This window comes from Cladophialophora immunda (assembly GCF_000835495.1).
Source record: "Cladophialophora immunda strain CBS 83496 unplaced genomic scaffold supercont1.1, whole genome shotgun sequence".
Lineage (NCBI taxonomy): Eukaryota > Fungi > Ascomycota > Eurotiomycetes > Chaetothyriales > Herpotrichiellaceae > Cladophialophora > Cladophialophora immunda.
In genome coordinates, this window is record NW_015622541.1 from 314,783 (window position 1) to 332,772 (window position 17,990).

Below are 17,990 nucleotides of genomic sequence, written 5' to 3' on the forward strand. Positions count from 1 at the left end.
GGAGTTGGCTTTTGACATTGGTAGTGGCAAGGCGTAGCCGTCGATAGAGGGTGAAACAGAGGTTGCTCTGTGAGAGGGTGAGCGGATTGAGGGAGAAGCGAAAGCCTGCCACTTGCATTAGGCAATTCTCCAGCGCTGATGGCTCGCTTGGACTCGAAGGATCGAGGACCTCGGATAGCTGGAACATGGCTATGAGATCAGTGGTGTAGTCTCCGGGGATGGGCGTCGGCGATTGGCAGGATGCTCCTTGAAGGGAAACTCTTGATCGCCCATACTCGAAGCTGATCCAGGAGTTCAGCAGCTTAGCAACCCAGAAGAGTCTCCTCCTCCTCTCAACATCATGCTCTGGGGGCTCGGCGTCCGAGTAGACCAGTGATACATCGGCCGACTCTCGGTGCAGGCCAGCCGCCTCAACGATGTGCATGGTCGTGCAGCTGGCCATCCAAGCTGCGTGCGGAGGACTGTTACATCTGAGGTAGAGGGTTCTCAACAGCCATGCTTCTGCGTCGTGGACTGTTGGGTCTCTCAGAAGACTTGTCGATTCCAGAATCTCTTTTGCACAGTCCACGAGAAGCCCTTCGCGGTTGTCTGTTCTCTCGGGGGAGAATAGCGTCGCAAGAGCTGCAATTCCGCATAGCACGTGGTCGTAGGCGTTGGTGGCATGAGGATCTTGCCATCTCCTCGAGGCCTTGAACAGAACGGTTTCGGTGTCGAGGAACCCATACAAGCAGTGAATCTCCCGAAGGTAGACGTCAAACAGGCTGTGCCACTCCTCTCTGGTTATGATCCACGTCATGCTCTTCTCGGAGCGGGAGTGATGGTAGTGAATTCCCAGGTTCCAGCCAAAGCCTTGGACCTTGGGAGCGCTGGTGGGATTGAACTTCATGCCGAGGATGTGTGGGAAGACGACCCCAGAGTTTGCCTCCATCGACTGTTCATTGTGCTCGTTGTATTTGATTTCCTTCTCTGGGGATATGGGAATTGCAGAGATGGTCTGAGAAGCGTCGGGCAACGGTTCAGGAGCCGGACGGCCCTCAGACGACGGTATTCTTGCTACTCTCTTTCTGGGGTGAGTGGTGTAATGGCACTGGTACTCGTACCTGGTGCAAGAGATGCAGGGCTCGCCTCCATTGCACCGACGTTTTCGAGCTTTACATGGCTCACACGCCTTCCTTGCCCTGCGCCGACCCCCATCTTCAGCTGCGGTGGAGGGCTCGGGACGTGGTTCCAAGTGCTCTTGTACCATCGTCTCTCATCGTGTGTGGAAGAGGCTAACATGGACTATCAGAGGAACGCACCGTTGTCCACTGGGATTGTGTAGGTGATAAAGGAAAGGCAGACAATAGCCAATAAGTCAAGCTTGGTTATTAATAAGTATCGGTGAGAATCTCTCCTGCTATTCCCCCGCCCCCGACCTTCCAACCCCACACTTTGTCGGGGGGTGCATAATCCGGGCACTGCAGACTTTAAATAGAGGTCATCAGCCTATACAATAGTGGGTTCGAGACCCTGGAGAACGACTGTCGGGTGTATATAGTAGTCCCCATCTACTCCGTGACTATCTCCTTCTTTTCTCCTTTTCCCAAAGCTTCCTTCTCCAGATGCACAGCGGTATGATTCGTGAAGTACGGAGAAGGATCCCGCACGAATATCGCAAGGCCACAAGCAATGATTCCAAACGGAATGGTGGCCAGCCAGGTGATTCGGAAGGCATCTGCCCATCCCAACTGGTAGCCTTCGAGAGCTTTGCTGAGGATCTCGGGACTAAGGCCCAAAGGTTTTGTCGTCCCGTCCGCAATCGCGGAAACCAGAGATGAGACCTTGTCCGCGGGATACCCCAAGGGTACTACAGCCGACGCCACCCTAGAGATGGTGCTGCCAGATGCCCGGTTGCTCAAAATCGTGGAGAAGACTGTTGTTCCCACGGCGCTGCCCAGAAACCGAAAGGTGCCAATTAGACCCAGGGCCAACCCCAAGTCTTCCTGTGGGACGTGAAGAGACGCCGTGATATAGCAAGCAAGAGTGATCCAAGCAAACGGTGCATTGGCGAAAAGCTGAAAGACCAACAGCTTGGCAACTTGTCCTGGCCAGCAAATCGACTGCAATGCAGTGAAAATGGTCTGAACCGCAATAGCAAATGTCAGTTGCCAGTGAACGTGTTTGATCTTGGATATTAGTCCGCCCAGGAAGACGCCGCCCGCAGCCCCGCCAAACCCGCCAGGAATGTTGTAGACCCCGGCCAGGGTGGCGTCGCTCGTCAAGGTGTAGACAATCTGCTGTGGCATCAAGGTCGTGAGGGTGAAGTAGACGACCCCAGTCACAAAAATTATGACGAGGAGAAAGGTGTACTCCCTAACCATCGAAAACAGCCAGCGGGGGAACAGAGGTCTGCGAGCCTTGCCACTGAAATCCCAGACGAAAGTACACACGAACAATACTGCGCCCACGAGAAGAGGGGCCAGAACATGGGCACTGTTCCAGGCATATGATGTGCCCGCCCAACCGAGGCCGAGAAGGAAGAGAGTCAGTCCTGAGACGTAAAAGAACAGCCCGACATAGTCCAGCTGGGCTAGGATTTGCCTGCGCGAATACTCCCGAATGGGACGAGCTGGGGGAAAGTAGAAGGCAGCTGTACCTGCCAAGGAGATGACCCCGGTAATGATCCCCAGGTAGAAGATCCATCTCCAGGTTGCTCGCGCGACGAACTCCCTGGCAATCAACGGCGCCAACGTTGTGAATGGAAGGAGGTTGAGCTCGGTCCAGGCCAAACCATACGGTCGATACTTGTTGGGCAGGATTTCTGAGATTCCAGGGTAGAGAATGAATGTTGTTCCCGTGCCAAATCCTAGGATCACCATTGCTGCAATGCATTGCTCGAGGCTCTGAGCTGTGGCGCCAACGATATGGCCCAAGACGAGGAGGCTTTGACCAAACATCAAGAGGTATCTCCGTCCAAAGTAGTCGCTCATCTGTCCTGCAAGTGCAAAGGCGATGCTCCCGGCGAGTGACCAGCTCGATGCCAGCCAGTTAGAGTTGTAAGTCGAGCCTTGTAGCTCCATCGCGATTGGGACGATGACTGGGAACACAAACAGAACGGTAAAGGTAAGAGAGGGCTGGAAAGTGAACCCCAGAAAGAAAACAGCGAGATAAGTGGATTTTGTGACGTGAATCTCGGCATCAGCGTCTCTCAACGCTGCTTCGTGGGCATCTTGCTTCTTGGAAATGATAGACCGATGGGGGCCTTGTTGATCTTCGAGATGGTCGGCCGTGGCCCCGGACTTGGAAACCGGCTGCAGCTCCATGTTTGCGGTATTTTTGAGAAGAGTGTCGACGTGGCATATAGCGGAGGACGATCTTATTATAATACATGCCATAACTTGTTGGATCTGTCACCAAAATGATATTTGCAACCGAAAGCGACGGTTGATGCGGAAGTTGCGGGTAACTATTATTAACGGGGACACAAGTTTCATTGACTTCCTAGCCGCCTCTTCCTCGATATGCCGCTGTCAAGGGTCGGAAGCCATTTGCACTTGATCGCACACCCTCTCTTGGTCTTCATATTCACTTCTTCGGCTTGGGATAAGGATTCTTGACGCCTTCGGTCCGCCCGACTCTCAAAACAGGAAGCCACTTTCGGTTGTTTTGTAGGTCGTGGAGCTTATGGAATTGCCCTGCCATATGCTCGTTGTAAGTTTGTATAAGGCATGGCCGACTTCAAGTGATGTCTCACAGGAACAATCTTTCCCAGCAAATGATTTAATGACCGTGTCCCCGCCGGGATGTCTGTTCACGAAATTTGTACAGTCATAGACTATCTCATCGATAACGATCCCTGAGACATTTGATTAGGACGGTAGTCTCACCGGGTGCTCAAATTTGTGCTTACAAATGTCTGGACAGGATTTCCCATTCCTTGTCGATACTTCATATGCAGGTATTGTTGGTAGATCTTGATTCGAGACTTTCTTTGGAATAATTCGATATTCACCAGGAGTGGAGCTCAGCTCTTCCCTTGGTTGTAGCGCCTTGTCTTGAGCTATGCCCACTTTGGAAAACATATCTTCTTGCGAGTGATAAAGGGCGATTGAATGCTAGGGGACGAACCTGCTCGCTCGAACGCGAAGCTGTTGGACGTATTCTAGCGAAGAGAGGCATCCCTATTCCAGGTTAATTTCTCTGATATTTTCGAGGAACATGGCCCTTTGGCTGGATCGCAAATCAGAACTGAGCGGATATGGGGGCTACTGCGGCTACTGCGGCAATTGCCCAACTCTGCTGTGAATTGAGGCTCGGTAGACGGCGCAGTCAACAAGTGGACAGAGTCTGCAACTGTAAATGCCATGTGCGGCACGGCTGATCTAGCAACACTTCTCCTTGCGGTGAGACTTCCTGCGAAGGAGACCAGGTGTGCCATTCCAGCGAGGTTGGCTGTTCGCCATGTCCTCGTCGTGACGTGCACGGCAAAACTCGTGGCCTTTTCGCTTTGTGTCCCGAACATACCGGAATGATCACCATCTATTGAATGGCTGTTGTCGCTGGAATGATATCAGCTAGGTATGACGGAGAAAAAGTGGTGGTAGCAAGGATAAGAGAAAAAGGAGCAGGAACGTGTTGAATGCAAGCCTCGACGACATCTAAAAGCGGCGGCAGTCAATTGCTAATATTAGCCGCGGCCTTCCAAGCCAACTCTTAATATCCATTGACTACCACCATCCGAACTTATCTCGTGGAATTTGACTTGAAAAGAGCTTGCAATGGAGTCATAGCATAACTTTGGATGCATTGCGAGCGTGTTCAAGATCGTCTCTGCAACACCTACAGGGTAAGCAGGCAAATATCTCCCTTCCACTTACGTCTCTCCGTGCCGCTGTTGTACCATTGGGTCAAGAGAATGGTCTCAGTCGCCGAATGACCTAAGAGAGGCAGGCCCCTGTTGCTGGTGATCAGCAATCTCCAAACCGTTCGGGTCTGTCTCGCGTGAGGGGCAAGAAGAGCTTCTGAAGCAATATTGATGTTCTGTAGCCAAGGGTTTTTTGGACATGCTCCCGAGCGAGATCCTGAGACCCCTAGATTCACCCGCCCACGGGATCCCGATGATTCCTCAACCCCTGGCTTGGCAAAGACACCATTTGACAACACTCTCTCATCAACTGTCGGTAAGTACACGGCATACATCCGTGCCAGCCTCTGGACGCCAAACGCCCATGGCACCACAAGCACAAACAATGCCTCTACCGAGTGACGATCATGGCGCAAGAGATCCAGGCTCTAGCCTCAGGAATTGTCCAATCGTCCAGTCAAAGACGTTGCCGTGTTCAAACCATTGTCGACAAAACAGCTTGTGGAACACCTTCCGGAGGTGTGTCATCGAGACCTGAAGCCAGTTGCCCAGCAGTTCAGGCATATGACGGCCGCCCGTTTTGAAAAATCCAATGAATTTACTCCGATTTAAACTCCAGGTCCAGTCGGTTATATTTCTCAGACCGTCGGTAATTTGATGTGCTGACTGGCCAAGGCAGCAGCGCCAATTTAACTCTTTTGACACAGTTTGATGCAGTTTCGCAGCGAGTTTTCTTCAATCCCCAGATATGAGCCTTCTAGAAGTCGAAACCGATGGATTTGAAGCAGGCGAGGTCTTTACCGGACCAGACAATTATCGAATAACCCTTTATTATGATCACCATCGATTTATTCTCGTCGTGACGAAACCTGAGAGCCGAGAAGATGGCGATATTGTGTCAGACTTTTTTGAGAGGATCGAGGTAGCCGAGAATGATCCCGATGAAATGATGTTCGATCGATGCCTGGAGGACATGAGAGAAATCGCGATCTCGGCCTGCAAGCATACGATGTATACGCTTGCCGCATCAACCCAGAACCCGAACGGCAAGCAACAGTCTCTTGAGGACTTTCTGCACCCAACGACTTTCTATCTACAACTACGCACCGTACAAGGAAAGCTTCAAGCCGTCGAAATAGACGACATCTCGGAAGTCGCTAGCATGTACGAACCTGTACGCTTGGCACTGGACTCCGTGCCCCGATCTTTCACGGCTCCCACTCCTTCGGCTGACATAGAGTTCATCGAGGATCTATTTATGGGGAAGGTCCTCAAGGTCAACAAAAATGGTGAAGTTTGTGTCTTCAAAGCAGCAACTCACGGTAACGAAGACCAGCTCAAACGAGAGATAAACATCCTTCAGCAAATATCCGAGAAATGGGAGCCAGATCACCCCCATCGACCCCAAATTCCACAGTTTCTTGGTCTCGTCACATCGGCAGGTCAAGTCATAGGAATGCTTGAAGAATTCGTCGATGGCATGAATCTACATGAGTTCGACATTGATGATGTTTCCTCGGCCCAACGTCGAAAGTGGAAACGTCAGATCGAGCAGTCTATCACGCAACTGCATCAAAGTGGTATTGTCTGGGGAGATGTGAAACCGGAAAATGTTCTGATCGACAAAGCAGCCTGTGCGTGGCTTGTCGATTTCGGCGGCAGCTCGACTGATGGTTGGGTTGACGAGGATCTAGCGGAGACCATTGAAGGCGACTTGCAGGGCTTGTATCGGCTAGTGGAGTTCTTGGGCGTCCGACATTGAGAGATTTGCCTATTTGACATGGTCAATAGCCACAAGTCTTGAAAACTGCTCTGTTCATCATCCCACGCTTCCCCGGCGCGATTTCTGTGGGCTCGTGTTATACCGCCTTCCTGTCCCTTGTTACGCCGTCAGGCTGTTGACCTGGGAATCCCTGTTTAGCGAGGCTAAATTCTTAGAGGACAACCTACAATGAGCGAAGCTGGAAGAAGTACTTCAATTGCAGGGGCTCTTGCAGCGTGGGAAGGAGCTGACGTTGAAATTTGTGGACTCGGATGGTGCCACCAATATGCTAGTCAAGACCCGCACGACCCTGTACAGCGTCCTTGTCGCATTCATGTGTCACGGCTCTGTTTGTACATCTGAAACACTGGTGCTAACTTCCGAGAGCACTTACCCGGATTGCTCCTTCTGCTGTGCTGCGCCTGATACTGTGCTTAAGTTGTACACGTACACTTCCGAGTTCAACACCGACTCATTTCGCAAGTACTGCAAGCAAGCAAGAAGTTGCCTCTCATTACCAACCCGAATCCGATCGTTTACCATGAGAAAGTCTCCGTCTCGGAAACCGACTCCGGAATCATCCATTAGAAGATTGACCAGCTTAGCCCAGGACGGTTCTCCGGAATGGCGATCCATTATATCACGGATGGCGATGATGTCTTGTCTTAGGGCTTCGTTCACATACATCACATGGAACACCATCTCTGTGGTTGAGAATGAATCACCGGCAGAAAAGTTGTTATGAGGAACCCAGGACATTTCTTCTTTATCTGGAGATGAGGGTCTCACCACCGGGATCGGCTGAAACGATGGTATCGTACATGCTGCACCCCTCGCCACAGACCTTGCTGATGTGGTGACCAACTCCGTGACTGCGGTCACGTCTTTTGACGCTCTGTTGAAGTCCTTCAAACCTGAGACAGATACACCAGCCGTTGAATCTGGGGGAACAGGGCGGCGGAGACCGAGACGATTTTGCAGTTCCTGTTTTACCACTGATTCCATAGCCTTACTCAGGTCAGTCACAATGGTCTTATATTGTCTATAGACGGCTATGTCGGCTGCGGGTGGAGGTCTCCAGTTGAGATAAAGCTTCTGGTGACATGAGGACACGTTGAATGATAGAGGATGCCTCGCGAGAAACCATTGGCATAGAAAACATGATTTCTTGCTGACGCCGATGAAGCGGAAGGACGGTCTTCTCTTAGGGTTGCTGTCGTAGAAATTCAGGAGCTGGATCTCAGCATGAACAGGCAGGTGTAAAGTGCAAACATCTCGGAAATAGGCCTCTGGGTCCTAAACTCCCCAGACCTGAGCAAGACGAGATATATATTAGTTCACTTCTTGACCGCTGGTGAGTCTTCGGACGACACTCGTTAACGGCATCTCTTTTCCCGAGCATGTGAGTCGGATTGTTGAAGGGGCTTGTACAGGTTCCACAAGCATAGGGTTGAATAGAGTCGAAAATTCAGAAGTAAAGTGGAGGAAAGCCATGGAGGCAATCGCATATCGTCCGAGCTTGAAAATTGCGTAAACCCATCGGGGCAACGCGGATGGGAATAAAGCTTGGAGACACGCTAGGTAAGTACGTCGAGCCTCCAAAGCCCACCGAATGTGATCGACCAGACTTTCGGGAGTAGGCTCTGAAGGAAGGTCTCGCATCGTGAAGACGTGCGCGATCCATTCTGGAAAGGTTATTACATAGTCGATTTGGAGAAATGCCGGTCCTGAAGTAGAGCCCTCGATGATGTCCCTCACATCATCACTGACGCTGTGGATATCTTTGAGGTAGGAACGTATTCTGACAATGTCGAGGCTAATGATCCGCACTAGGACCTCCGATTCTTTGTCGGATGCGGTGTACTCTGCGATAAGGAGCAACGATCAATCGTTGGTTTGTTTGATTTAACCGTGGTACTTACCACCGCTAGCAACGCCATTCAGAATCGTCATCAATTCCCGCAGCTCAAAAAGTGTAGATTTTGCGACCCCCTGATTGCTTGCGACACGGACTATCGTTCCTTCTGGAAAGCCTTCCTCTAAACAAGCCGCAGACACCGTGTCACTATCTTTCTTCTTTGCGTAGATCAGGGCGAAAGAATCGAGAAACTTCCGTTTCAAGAGCCGCTCCCGATTCTGTTCAAGTGTGTTTGAATCTTGATCGAGGCCATATGCTGTCGGTTCGCCACGGACTGGGTCAAGCAGGTGAAGTAGGGCTGCAGCTTGAACGAAACGACTTTGAGCGTTTCCAGTGACTTCATAAATTGGCATCGTGCTAAAACGTATCGTTCCGATACGACGCGGACACTACGGTCTGGTTTTCGATGGTGGAGTGATCGAATTTTGCGAAACTGATGCTCGTGAATGCCATGCCTGGCGGACGCAAGGCACGCGGGCAGCGTCGAGACAGTGTACGCCTACCCGAAAGATACATTTTGCGGGGTAAAGACGCACGGACAGACCCCTCACAATCAAAGCTAGCCACCCTGGCTGTCCAATCAACTCATAGATTTCAATTTCTTAGCGAAGGAGTGATGGGGTAATCGAACGGTGCTCGAGTTTAATAGCCACTACATCACCCGTAGGAACATCGCGCCCTGAACTATCGTACTAATGTATACTTTTCCAAACGAGTCTGATCCTATACGTCGACAAATTTGGTAACGCCCGCCCAGGCGTATTTCGAGAAAGTGTTGAATAAATGGCTCGTCCATCGTAGGGTGCAAATGTTGTACTGAAAACACACCCGCAGAAAAAGTTGCGTCATTCGTCCTACTCAGGTGACCTTCCTGCTGGCGCAGCTAGGTTTGCAGGATACTGCGCACGAGACAGGTAGGAAAATTGTGTCGGATGGTGTTCAAATCCCACATCCCTCTTTTTCGCTTGCCGCTGATGAGAATTCTCGAATTGTCTAGTTAGAGGCCTTCTGAGAGGTTCGCCAGACTGCTGTAATAGTTCGCTTCGGGGGAGATCACCATTCTTTTGGGACCACTAGTTATCCCAGGGTATGGACGAAGGCCCCGTCAACATTTTTGAGGACCAGTTTGTGCTGGGAGGTTTCGATGGAGAACATACACTAGAACCTTAGAGTTCAACCATCAATCCTTAACTTATTCCGAACCATAGCGGTCTCTCGCAGAGTAGAGATGTTGGTGATATAGGACCCGGTCGGCAGTCCACTTAGAGCAGGGGGTCAGCATTATAATGTGGTCGCGGTGTTGTCACAAAGCGTCCGTAGAGAACCACACAATAACAACTGCGATCATCCACAATCAAAAATACGACAAGCCTAGGAGATAAGTCCATATTCAAGCTAGGGTAGGAGATGCGTAATGCAGCACAATAAGTCCGAACATTCGGCGGGCAATTACTGGACGTAAAGAGGTATCTTCAGTCCTCTGTCGATTAGGGCCCGGACCTGACAATTTCTGTAGATGCAACGAGGCTCTTAAAGAAGTACAGAGCGAGATACCTAATCTTCAGGCCAGAACATCTCGAATTAAAAAGACATTAGCATAAGTCTTTGATCAGATAAAGCAAATAGAGGAATTAAATAAGACGATGATAGAAGGGGTGCGTACAATATATGATAGCTTAAATATGATGACACCCTCATCTACGTTACCCAATTTTATAGGGCAGGAAGAGTCATGATTAGACTCCGTCTTAGATATAGAAACTGGAATCTCTTTTATTCAGAGAAGAGCCCCCGGAGAAATTTCTCGATATTTAGCTTTCAGGTCCTGTAGTGCTTTAGTCTGTCGCGACACCTTTACGGTATTATTAAATACCCTGAAACTAGTCGAGTTTGAGGTTCCCCGAGAATATTATATCGACCGCACTCGGACTCTACCCCGCCAAGATTAAACATTGTCGAATCCTTTTCCCAAGGGTAAAGCGGAGTGTCCCAGTCATCCTCAGCCCGTACGTGATTCTGGTCAGCAATTGACAGAAGTGGAGGGAAAATTGTTGGACTCGTGAAGCGAACCTTCTTGGTGAGGGGGAAGGTCGTAGGTGAAGAACATCGCGTACGAACAGATGGTGGCACGCTACAGGCTCTCGTTCCGGAACGTCATCTCTGCCGGAAGTCTTCCGCTTGCGAGTCAAGTAGTCAATTCCACAAGCCTAAGACTGCAACTGCGTTTCGTGTTTATGCCAATCATGTTTTCTTGTTTTGGAATCACACCTATGCCAGCCTCTTCCGGTCGAGGAGGGCGCTACAGTCCAGTATCAGTATCGCTATCCCTCTTGCCCTCATAGCATTATCCCGTAACTTACTACTTACCTATACAACCATCTCCCTCGAGCCAAACGACATGGCCACCACACCTTCTCACAGGTGCAACTGTAACGGAGCGAAGTTTTATACGCTAGGCGAAGTCGTCGAGCATGTACGGAGTATGCACGCCCCAAAAAACTATGTCAGGCGGCCTTATGCTCTTGGCCAGCCTGATACCCACGGGCATATCTGGTACTGCTTCGCTCCGGGCTGTGAAACCCAATACGGTAACGACCATAAGAGCTTCAACAGTGACACCGCTATGTGGAATCACATATGCCAATGTCATGGCGATTTCAGAGAGGGCATCTACCAGATGCCTCGCAGTTGAGGCGGCGGGGAACTAATGCGGCCGACCGAAGAATGCATGCGAAGAAGTGCTTTACATTATTATATCGACTATATACCATCAATCGTCCAATCCATTAGGCCATTACATTTGACTCAAGCAAGATCACCTCCGACCAGATAGCCTCTTCAACCTCGACCCAAAATGTCTCGGCGGCCTCCAGTATACTATGAGCCTGAGGCACCACGGCGCCGGATTTTCTCGCTTACAGCTTCATATGAGAGAACGCCGTGCCTCCAACAAATGCCCGCCACCTGCCGCACGAAACAGGCCCGATCGTTACTCTTCCCGACGACCAGTCCCCGCCAGCCTAGATAGAGCGACCACAGCAGGACTGCCAACTCGCTCTCGGGCAGGGATTCATCACCAAGGAGACGATCGTCTTGTTTCCGCTGACGGCGTCTGCCACGTGGTAGTCTGCAGGGTTTCTCGGCTCGATCGAGCCGCCAGGTTTCCTCTTGGGGGCATACATGGTCCAGAGCCCAGGCTCTTGGGTGCCCCTATTCCGAGATATGCCCTCTTCCCACCCAGGTTCCGACGGGTGTAGCTCGGAAAATATGGAATAGGAGGCCTTCCCGTGAGGCGCCATGACCTTACGGCAGCCTTGCCCCGGATGAACCAAAGTTCTCAGCGGCTGAGAAGGATGAGAAGCGCTCTACGTGAGCTGAAAAGGTCTCGGCGGCGGGCTCGCCGCCCAGATCATGCGTGAGAGGGTTGAAGCGGTTACAAAATGAATAGAGAGCGAGAAAAAAGCCACATACAGCTCACAATATCGGAAAAGGGCGATGTCGGCTTCAGAGGCCTTGGGCAGTCAATTCATATCTGATGCTCATCTCTCCGAGCACTGCTTGGCTTTCCAAAAACACAAGGCAAAACGTACAAGTCCTTCCCCTAGTACATATCCAGACCGCTGGGACACCCTACGGGCTTGTACCGGAATAACTGCTGCCGCCAGAAAGGCGCTTGGCAGAGTGAGCCCCATTAACCAGGCGTCTGCTCCCCGAATAGAAGACCGATGGTAAGTTACGTTGCCGTCTTCTCCGGCTGCTCCAGATCCACAGCCTTGTTATCGTGGTGGCCTTCCCCAAGAATATTCTTTTCCATGTGCACTGCTGTGTGGTTTGTCAAGTATTCCGAGGCGTCCTTGATGAAGAGTGCGGTGATAATCGCAATCACACCAAAGGGAATTGTGCTGTAAAAGACCCGCTGATAAGCGTATCCGTATGCTGACTTGTAGGCTTCCGCAGTTGCAGAGATGAGAGCAGGAGTGGCACCTTGGACTTTCGCAAAGGCGTCAGGAATCCCCTTTGCGTTATTCGACACAGCTGTCACTAGACTTTCAACCGCGTCTGCATCGCCATGGAATCCGTTGGCTGTCGCTGCCTTCACAATGCGTGGCACGAGTTGGCTGTTGAGAACGCCGTTTCTGATGGTGTTGAAAATAGCAATACCAACACTGCCTCCAGTATTGCGGAAAGTTCCCACCAACCCCGACGCAATCCCGAGATCCTTGTGTGGCACATGAAGCCCAGCGACGACGTATGAGCAAAGAGTGATCCATGAGAAACACATCATGCCGAAAAGCTGGAAGATGACCCATGCGGTCTTGTGGTGTGGAATGATACCATAAGCATACAAGGCCGAGAACAGGGTCTGTAGGAAGAGCGCGAACACAATCTGAGCTCGAATGTTCTTGATTTTGTGAATCAAAGCAGGGAGAACGGCCCCTCCAATGAATTGGCCCACACCGTTGGGAATCAAGGCGACTCCGAGCTTGATCGGATCGCTGTCGTAGACCGACTCGGTGGCTTGAGGCAGCAGGGAAACCATGGCGAAAAAGACCATTCCTGAGACGAAAAGCGCAACCAATAGAATGGTAAATTCCCGCACCATGCGGAAGATGTGGAGCGGCATCAGTGGAAGCTTCGGTTTCATGGTCCAGTCGTAGACAAATGTGCCAATGAAGATTAAGGCTCCAAGGACGATTGGCGCAACCACAGAGGCAGAGTGCCACGCGTGGCCTTCCTCGCCAGCCCAACTCATTCCGATGAGGAAAACAGTCAAGCCTCCAGCGTAGAGGAAGTAGCCCACAAAGTCCAGCTCGAGGAATTCTTCCCAGCGGGTCTTGTCGTAGTCTTTACGTGGGCGAGCTGGCGGAAAGTAGAAGATGGCCGTTCCGACCAGACAAACCGCCGCATAGATGATGGATAGATAGTATACCCACCGCCACGTCGCGTGTTCGTTGAGTTGGTTGGCGAGGAGAGTGGCGAGCAGACCCCATGGGATAGTAATGCAGAATTCAGTCCATGCCAAACCCATTCCACTATTTGCCAGAGTCAGCGATCGCTCGAAGAGCTGGTCCACACAGGAAAAAAGGAGCAGCACGAATTCGACATTTGGGGATGAGGACTTACCGGTACTTGTTGGGCAAAATTTCGGGAATACCGGCGTAGGCAACAAAAATGAGACCGGCGCCGAAGCCAATAATGGCAGACCCAGCAATCACATGTTTCGTGGTTTGAGCGGTGGCAGCGACAATTCCTCCCACGATGTTGAGACCTTGTCCGGCCATAATAACGTATCGACGGCCGAAGATGTCGCTCAAACCACCTCCAAGGGACATACTAACTGCTGAAGTGACAGCCCAAGAGGAGGCAATCCAGCTGATCGGTTCCAAATCGCCCAGTGCGCTTCCGATCGGGACCAGAATGGACGAGGCCAGAAGGAATGCAGTCGAAATGCATCCTGAGAAGGACAAGCCCATGAACTAGATTGCACGGTTTTGGTAAGCCAGCGTTGGAACACGGCGGGAAGGGGAGAGGGCGAGCTCTTCCTCTCTGCAACTTACAAAGACGGCCATGATCGTGGACCAAGTGACACGTTGGGGGGTCTCAGGATTGTCCTCGAGGGCAGCTCGATGAGGGTCATCCTCGATGTCCTCGCTGCCCTCCGCGGGTGTCACTGCCACCTCGCTATGTCGAGGGACTGCCTCAATCTCTTCAGTCTTATCACCCATCTCTTTCCGCGCAGCTTCTTCGGCCATAATATTCAAAGTGTAATGCTACCTCACGAGTACGGCAGGGAAGCGTCTCTGATGTAGAAGGTCAGACCACATATCATGCGGACATGGGATGTTTTTGCATTTGAAACCCCAGACCCCAGAGTCAGTCCGGGGAAAGGACGGGGACGACCCACGACACAGGCATAACTTGGGTCGCGCTGTATTCGGACGGCCTGGATCCGTGGCGCGTGTGATAAGAGGGATTACTGAGAGACGGTTCGGAGAGTGACCGGGAGTAGCTGATTCTGTGCCATAAGACTTTTCTCGGGGTGGATGCGAGGTGCGGGGAGGCTTTGTCGGGGCCCCAATCAGCTGCTGCTTTTCTCCGCATGCTGGACTGGCGAGTGAGCGGCGATTGATTACCACACGGGAGCTTCAGAGCTGGATCGTTGTTGAACCAGGAGTATTGGTGGGGGGGGGCTCGCTTATGGCGTGCCGCGATAAGGCCACGTTCAAGGGTTCTCGCCACGCCTGCAGCTCTGCATCAGATAGACAGATTTGTTGCATATACCATGGTTCTGTGTGGACTGGGGGACTTCAAAGACCTCAGGGAATATGTACGAGGCCAAAACTTGTGGTTGTGCCAAGGCGCCAATGCAGCGGATGCATCCGGAACCTTGCAACCCTAAATTGCACGGGGCAACTCCCCAAGCTCCCCCAAGCTGCTCCAAGCTCCCCAAAGCTCCCCCAAGGCCCTAAAGCACCAAGCCACTCTCTCAATACCACCCGCTCTCTCCCCGGCACACAAGAAGTGTACATACAAAGAGACCTTCATCGGATCCCGCACCCCCTTAATTCTATCGGCTATCAGCCGCGCTGAAAGTGGATTTCAACGTCGGACATTCGCCCGTTTAACATTCTATTCATCTGTTGAAGCCTCGTTGCCTCAAATCCCTTCTTATTCCCGCGGGTAAGGATTGGTACAGGCGTTCTCGATTACGGCTTGACACTCACACTCACACTTGAAATTTTCGAGGCCCAGAAGCGGTGGTGGAAAATACTAATAGCGGCATTACTCTATTCCCCCTCGACAAGCCCCGTCCCAGCCGCCTTCATGAGGTTGAGACACCATGAACCGAGGGATGGAGGAATGTTTATTATGGAAGTAGGTGAATGCAGCCGGGCACCATTGCCCGTCCTGCCCTCATTCGAAGTTCTCTCCCGCGACCCCATCGAGAAGTTCATGTGAACATGCCACGATCCCGTGCCAGCGTAACGAGATTAGGTCGATTGCTGCTCAGCCATGGTACAGCCGCACCCAGCCCAGACCAACATGTCCGCAAATTTCAACCTCAATTTAGACATTGTCACAGAATCTTTGTGCGATTAAACAGACTCAAAGTCATGTCAATTTGTAACCTTAGGATTGCGGCACTAGGACCAACTAACACGAGAAGTTGGACTGATCGAGCCAGAATGGCTCTCCAATACTATATCAATTCCAGTAAATACGAACTTCTTGCAAAGCCGAGTGCCGGTTTTACAATGCCAGAGTTCTTGGGGACGTCCTAGTCGCAGAGAGTTTCGTCAAAGTTCGTTGGATTTGGTTGATGTTGCCCTTCCTGCTTCTATTGGTGAGCCTCTTTATTCTTTCAGTAACAACCTACCGGACCAAGCGTTCAAAACTCGCTCTCTGGAAATCGTCAAGCCTTCCTTGGTTATACCATGGTCCTGACGGTATGCCAGTACGAAGCAAACTGGCATCCGGTCTGAACACAACTAGCTCAATGGAGATGGATGCTCGGCAGATTTTTGTGCATCTAGCAAAACCTCAGGGAGCAGGAGAATGGAAATTCAGACAGATGGATCCCATGTCCATTCGCGCGACCGAGCGCCGTCATCTAGGCTGGGGTAGAACAGACGCGATTGTAAGGTCGCCAGTAAGGCCTTTTGATATCTGTGGCGAGAACAGGACGGTGCCGAGGGAGCATAGTCAAAATATCGATGACACATGTTCGAGGGATCGTAGCAGCAAAGTCGACTTGCCAGCAGATATAGAGGCAGCTGAAAAGACTGACACGCGGGTGGCAGCTGGAGAAGGAGAGGTGTTTAAGCCCAGTGCTACATGATGGCGAAGAAATAGAACCAAGAGAGGGAGGATGATGGCGGGGAAGGGATGGTATCCGACTCGAGTGCATCCACATGTTTCTATTCGGCAAATCATCGGTGGTTGGGAGGAACAATATCAAGGCGAACCCTTTCATTCCATAGAGAACAATATTAAGCACCGGCTTTGTCCCGCGCCTTGCGTGACCCCCTTTTCTGACAATCCTCCCACCAATTCCAGCGTCGTCCTCTTGGGAACCAATCTCAAGGACGTCTTGGCTCTTCGAAAGCGGTAGAAGACTTTGTTCGAAGCGTTCTCTTCTACCTTTCAAACAAAGCCTCGTTCTAAGAGAGGCTTGCTACTGACATCGTGCTGTACATAAATCGCGACGATGGATCCCGAATCCCCTCTGGGAATATTGCCGAGTTCAGGTTATTCTATTGGCTTTCACGCTAACAATCTACAAAAATGGTTGTTCTTAAACACGCAGTGGTCTTCTTGGCCTCCCTCGCTACTTTGGCCGCCGCTTCCCCTGCCTCTGCTCAATGGCAAAAACCAGACGTCTCGGCTACCGGGATGGCACACCAGGGTAAGCCCAGTGGCGCTGGCGTAGGTGCTAATGGAGAGAGCCACGAACACGGTGACTGGCAGCACTCGGCACAAGGGGACGACGAGGAAGGTGAACACAAAAGTTCTCTCCAAAAGGGCGACGGCGGTGGCAATGCAAATCACCATCAAGCCCGCGATGACTCTGCGCCGACTAAGCACCGAACCTTTGCCAATCACAAGGGAGCTGACGCCTCCCAACACAAGTCCGGTGGGAAGGGAGATAACGACAAGACCTTCAAACAGCATCATGCTCGTACTGAGGAGGTGCTCGAGACCCTTCGGAGGATTGCCCAGCATGAGCATGAGCGCGATAAGCAGCCACGAGACGTCGATCATGATAGCCAAATTGACGACCATGGCCATGGTCATGATATGGAGCATGAGTCGCATGACCCGCATGACCAAACGCAAACTGGCGAGCATGGAAGGGGCAAACACCATGATACTAGGGCGTCAACTCAAAGAGGGGTCTATGAGTGTGCCAATCAGAACTGGGTTCACCCGTGTGTATGGACCCCATTAAAAGATGGACAATGCTACAACAGGTGAGTGTCACGCGTGCAGCTGAAAGTAGAACTGAAGAAACTGTGCTGACATGCAGGGTAAACAGGCTGTACGGCTACCTTGGCTCCATGGGCCCCGACAACGGTCTATCCTGTACCATCTACGAGCAACCAAACTGCAATGACAAGGGCTGGAACACATGCGGGCCGTTTGTGTGGCCAGGGATGAAGAACTATCAAACCAGCCACTTGCTGCTTTACAACGGCATGTCTGATGATGGCCCACTCAGCATCAAGTGCAAGGTCAGTGCCAGTTCTGGGTTGATGTAGACGACGAGTACTGACGTGTAGCAGTATACTTAGCGGACCCCACGCCCTTCATTGATTCGGTGGAGATAGACAGGACAAGAGTGGAACTACATCCAGACTACGCTGCTGTGGACGCACGGCACGGATGTCTGGCGAGATGGGTGATTGCTCGCTTTCTGGTTGTCATGAAGCCGACATGGCATTCAGATGGTCTTGTAACGTTCGATC

At 51.5% G+C, this 17,990-nt stretch overlaps 3 protein-coding genes across 3 annotated transcripts; 1 reads left to right on the forward strand and 2 right to left on the reverse strand.

Moving 5' to 3' along the window:
- Positions 1-6,995: 6,995 nt before the first annotated feature.
- PV07_00101 (uncharacterized protein) lies at positions 6,996-8,876 on the reverse strand (the record flags this gene model as incomplete). The annotated part of the gene is made up of 3 exons (XM_016386523.1): positions 6,996-7,901; positions 7,947-8,470; positions 8,528-8,876. 3 exons carry the CDS (start codon positions 8,874-8,876, stop codon positions 6,996-6,998), a joined length of 1,779 nt encoding a protein of 592 aa, XP_016253451.1.
- Positions 8,877-12,113: 3,237 nt separating this feature from the next.
- PV07_00102 (uncharacterized protein) lies at positions 12,114-14,473 on the reverse strand. The gene is made up of 3 exons (XM_016386524.1): positions 14,082-14,473; positions 13,648-14,000; positions 12,114-13,556 (listed from the first exon to the last, which is right to left on the reverse strand). The coding sequence occupies exons 1-3, from the start codon at positions 14,274-14,276 to the stop codon at positions 12,257-12,259; spliced, it is 1,848 nt and encodes a 615-aa protein (XP_016253452.1). The 5' UTR covers positions 14,277-14,473; the 3' UTR covers positions 12,114-12,256.
- A 2,336-nt stretch (positions 14,474-16,809) lies between these two features.
- Positions 16,810-17,816, forward strand: PV07_00103 (uncharacterized protein; the record flags this gene model as incomplete). Its single annotated transcript, XM_016386525.1, has 3 exons — positions 16,810-17,495; positions 17,561-17,756; positions 17,808-17,816. 3 exons carry the CDS (start codon positions 16,810-16,812, stop codon positions 17,814-17,816), a joined length of 891 nt encoding a protein of 296 aa, XP_016253453.1.
- Positions 17,817-17,990: the final 174 nt, after the last annotated feature.

Bases quoted from the DNA above. Each gene is read 5' to 3' on its own strand.
- PV07_00102 (XM_016386524.1), bottom strand. From the start codon at position 14,276: ATGGCCGAAGAAGCTGCGCGGAAAGAGATGGGTGATAAGACTGAAGAG. The intron at 14,001-14,081 runs GTAAGTTGCAGA...CGTGCAATCTAG, and splicing joins CCACGATCATGGCCGTCTTT to TTCATGGGCTTGTCCTTCTC. The intron at 13,557-13,647 runs GTAAGTCCTCAT...TCTGGCAAATAG, and splicing joins ATTTTGCCCAACAAGTACCG to TGGAATGGGTTTGGCATGGA.